Source organism: Morone saxatilis, unplaced genomic scaffold (assembly GCF_004916995.1).
Source record: "Morone saxatilis isolate NCDOM2014 unplaced genomic scaffold, NCSU_SB_2.0 Contig5, whole genome shotgun sequence".
Lineage (NCBI taxonomy): Eukaryota > Metazoa > Chordata > Actinopteri > Moronidae > Morone > Morone saxatilis.
The window spans coordinates 18,318,437-18,322,002 of NW_023340095.1; the positions used below are offsets into that span (position 1 = coordinate 18,318,437).

At 37.4% G+C, this 3,566-nt stretch overlaps 1 protein-coding gene across 1 annotated transcript in view; it reads right to left on the bottom strand.

Moving 5' to 3' along the window:
- si:dkey-100n23.5 (cyclic AMP receptor-like protein A) overlaps positions 1-1,683 on the bottom strand; it is a gene marked incomplete in the record, with an annotated part of 38,276 nt that extends 36,593 nt beyond the window's left edge. The window contains 1 exon segment of the mRNA XM_035676376.1: positions 1,509-1,683. Coding sequence (XP_035532269.1) covers positions 1,509-1,589 — 81 coding nt within the window.
- Positions 1,684-3,566: the final 1,883 nt, after the last annotated feature.

A 3,566-nucleotide genomic window follows, 5' to 3' on the forward strand; every position in this document is an offset into this window, starting at 1 on the left:
GCAGGGGGGGGGGGACAATTGATTGGAGCCAGGTATTTCCTAACTGGGTGATTTTCATCCTCTCTCAAACCAGTGCAGGGTGTAGACTCAACCACAACAATCTGCAAATTGTTGTAAAGTGTTCCTGTTGGTGTGAACAAAATAGCAGGAACACCAGTAAAATGCAATCAAACATAACATTACAAAGCATTCTCCATTGAGCTGATGCTTTTGTCCAGAGCAACTTACAATAAGTCCATTCAAACTTAATGGGAACAAGAGCGAGTTATCATCAAAAAAAACTGCATCCCACCCAAACAAAGAGCGTGTTAAGTGACAGAGTAGTGAGCTGACACTTAGGGGGGCGTGATGGAGGTCAAATACCAGGCGGGCGACGGCATGCTTTATGAGCTGCAGAGGTCTGGTGGTGGACAGAGAGACTTCAGCAAGGGAGGAGTTGCAGTAACAGAGGCAGGAGGTGACAAGCAACTGAATGAGCCCTAGGCTATCTCTCTGGTGAGGGAGGAGCAAATAGTCCTGATATTATACAGGAAGAATATACAGGAACAGATGACTGCTGCTCAAACCCTGCTCTTAAAAATGACATTATAGTGAAAACCTCTCAGACACAGTCTCAAACAGCTTAACACAATAAGAATCACACATTTGGGTATTGATTGAAGATGTATTCATATTACTTACTTTAGTAGAAGTAGCAACACCACACTATGATACAAGTCTTGCATTAAAAAAAAAACCTCAAGTAATAAGTATTATCAGCATAATATACTTAAATTAGCTGAAGTAAAAGTATTCATTATACAACATAGTCCCTGTCAGTATTATGTTATTACATTACTGTGATTATATGTTAGCAATACTTTAATGTTGTAGAAGGCAGCGAAAACAGTGACTGCTTTATATACTGCTGAGTAGTTTAATCTACAGATTGTATTTATTTTGCTTGTTAAATCTTAATCTGCAACTAGTAACAAGAGCTGTTAAATAGATACAGCCAAACAGGTTCACTTATCAGTTCAAGATAAGAAACTATAAAAAGAAAACTACAAATATCTTATCTTCATTCATATTATCAATAACAAACACACTCTTTCTGCATGCATGTTTGTGGCTAAAACCCGGCATACCGTGGGTTTATTATTAAGGAACAGTTGTTTTATTAAGTATAAGTAACCACAGTTAAAAGACATAAAGCTCAGCTCAGTTAACTTCAATCAATGTTAGCTCTCCATTAGCAGGAGAGCCAGTAAAGCTAGTTTACTTCAGTGTTTTAATTAGTTAATATACGGAAGGCCAATTAATACAGCTAGCCTGCTTGATAACTGACGGCTCAGTTGTACCGTTACACTTTAATATTGAGAACCATGACCTCCATTAATCAACTTACCAACCAATCAGTCAGTAATAATGTGGAGTCATTAATGAACGAAGCCCCCCACAGTGAAACGTTGTGCAGCTAACTAGCCAGTTAGCCAGAAAGCTAAACCTCAGTGACGTTCGCTACTTACGCATCGATAGTCTTCTGAACCTGTATTAAAGAACACGCAGCGTGAATCGTTACTCATTGGCTTTGGGTTTTCACTGTCCATTTTTAGTCACAGTGATTTTGAGATAATTTCGTTCCAATGTGTTTTTGTTTTGCTGTAGCTTTTCTAGTACTTCCTGTTTCTACGGCGCGCTCAGAGGGACAAACAGTGCCGCTGACCGCTCCGACTCATCGACAGTATACTTTGACTTGTCCATTAAAACTGTACGATGTTTACAGTGCATCTCTGTTGTCCTTCGCTTGGTTGACAGTAAACAGCACTTTAGGAGTGAGTAATGTCCCATCCCGTATTTGTAGGGGGGTTTAAGTGTATTTCAGTCAGTAGAGTACTGTCAATATTTGTGGTATTTAAGCTATACTTTAAATAGGTATTTCCTTTTTCTAATACTTTATACTTATACTTCACTACAGCTCAAAGGGGGATATTACCACTCCACTACATTTTCCAACTATGATACCTGTAGTTCTTTATTTTGTAAATTAAAATTTTACATACAACATATGTAAAGTCTATAAAACATGATGTATTGTTACATGTTAAAAAGTATGTGTGGCTGAATTTAGTTTTACTTCCACCAGTTGTAACAGTAAATTCCTCTCACGTGTCAATGCATCAGTAACACTTTTATTGTTGATACTTTAATTATTTGTGCAAATCATGATTACCTACCTTACATTTTGCATGCACAACCTTTACTTGTAAGGTGGTATTTTTACACTTTGGTATTGTATTCAAATAAAGGAATGCTTCTTCCACCACTGATATCAGGAAATCAACTTTCCTGTGAAACACTGGTCAGAACTGTAAAAATCCTTGTGTTTACAGCTCTCATTATAGCTCTCATTATTAGAAATACTAATAAAATGGCCTCATGATAGCCTCAGGAAGAAGTTCTGTGGCATCCTTGGTAGATTACACCAATAGTGTTTTGAGACTGATACTACACATGGGATGGTTGGAGCACTTTAGTGATAGCCTCTGGCATTTCCCTTTAGGTTAAAGATAAGGTTATCTCAGTGGATGTTTTAGAAAACAGCAAACTCATTTACAGTCAGATGCAGAAAGACATTTCCCTTGGTTCTAAATGTGGACAGCCTCGGCTGCACTGCCTGTAAACAGCCTGAATCAAAAAAGAAAGAATTTTCAAGGTGTGTCTCCTTAGACAACATGTTTGAGGAGCTTTACTCCTTTTGTAAGACTTTATCTGAATTTCCAACAGTTTGTTTTATGTGTATCTGAAAAGAGACGGACAGGAAAATATTCAGATTAATTAATTTAGTTAAGTTATTGGTCATAGTATTGACTGAAAGTTGTCACAATTGTTCACAGAATGGATCCTATTTTTTTCAACAACAATTATCTGCAGAAATCTTACATACAACTGTGCTATTAGCATTTTGAAGTATAAGTGTATAATATTAGGCTACATCTAACATCAACAACATAGTGTGATGTGTCTGCACTGGCATGTGCAGTGAGGTCTGTTAAAGGCACTTACTGTTCCTCTGCTAGTGTCTTTTCATTGAGAAGAGACAAATTAACATCATCAAAAAGAGATTTTTGCATGCGCAGTCCTCGTTGTGTGTGTTTGTGTGTGTGTGTGTGTGTGTGTGTGTGTGTAAGCGAAAGAGAGAGAAAAAGAGAGAAAGAGAGAAAGAGAAAGAGAATGACAGTGGAAAGTGGGTGTACACCCTATTGACCTATTGTGACACTGAAACTCCAGCTGCACCCAATTCCCTCAGTGCCCTTTGAGGCTGTCACTGTCAGTTACTCAAACAACAATGAAGGAAATATGTTATTTCTGTTTTTTCCTGCTGGCACGGTAACACAATAAGTCCCTGTGTGTGCATATATCTTATTCTAAATCTATAAAAATGTTTTTAAAAAAAGAAAGAAAGTATATATATAGAATACTTGTAATTGTCATATGTATCCCCAGACTGCAGGATAATATTTTAAACTGATTCTGCACTGTATGCTGGGAAATATCCCCTTCAGATAGACAGATAGATAGATAGA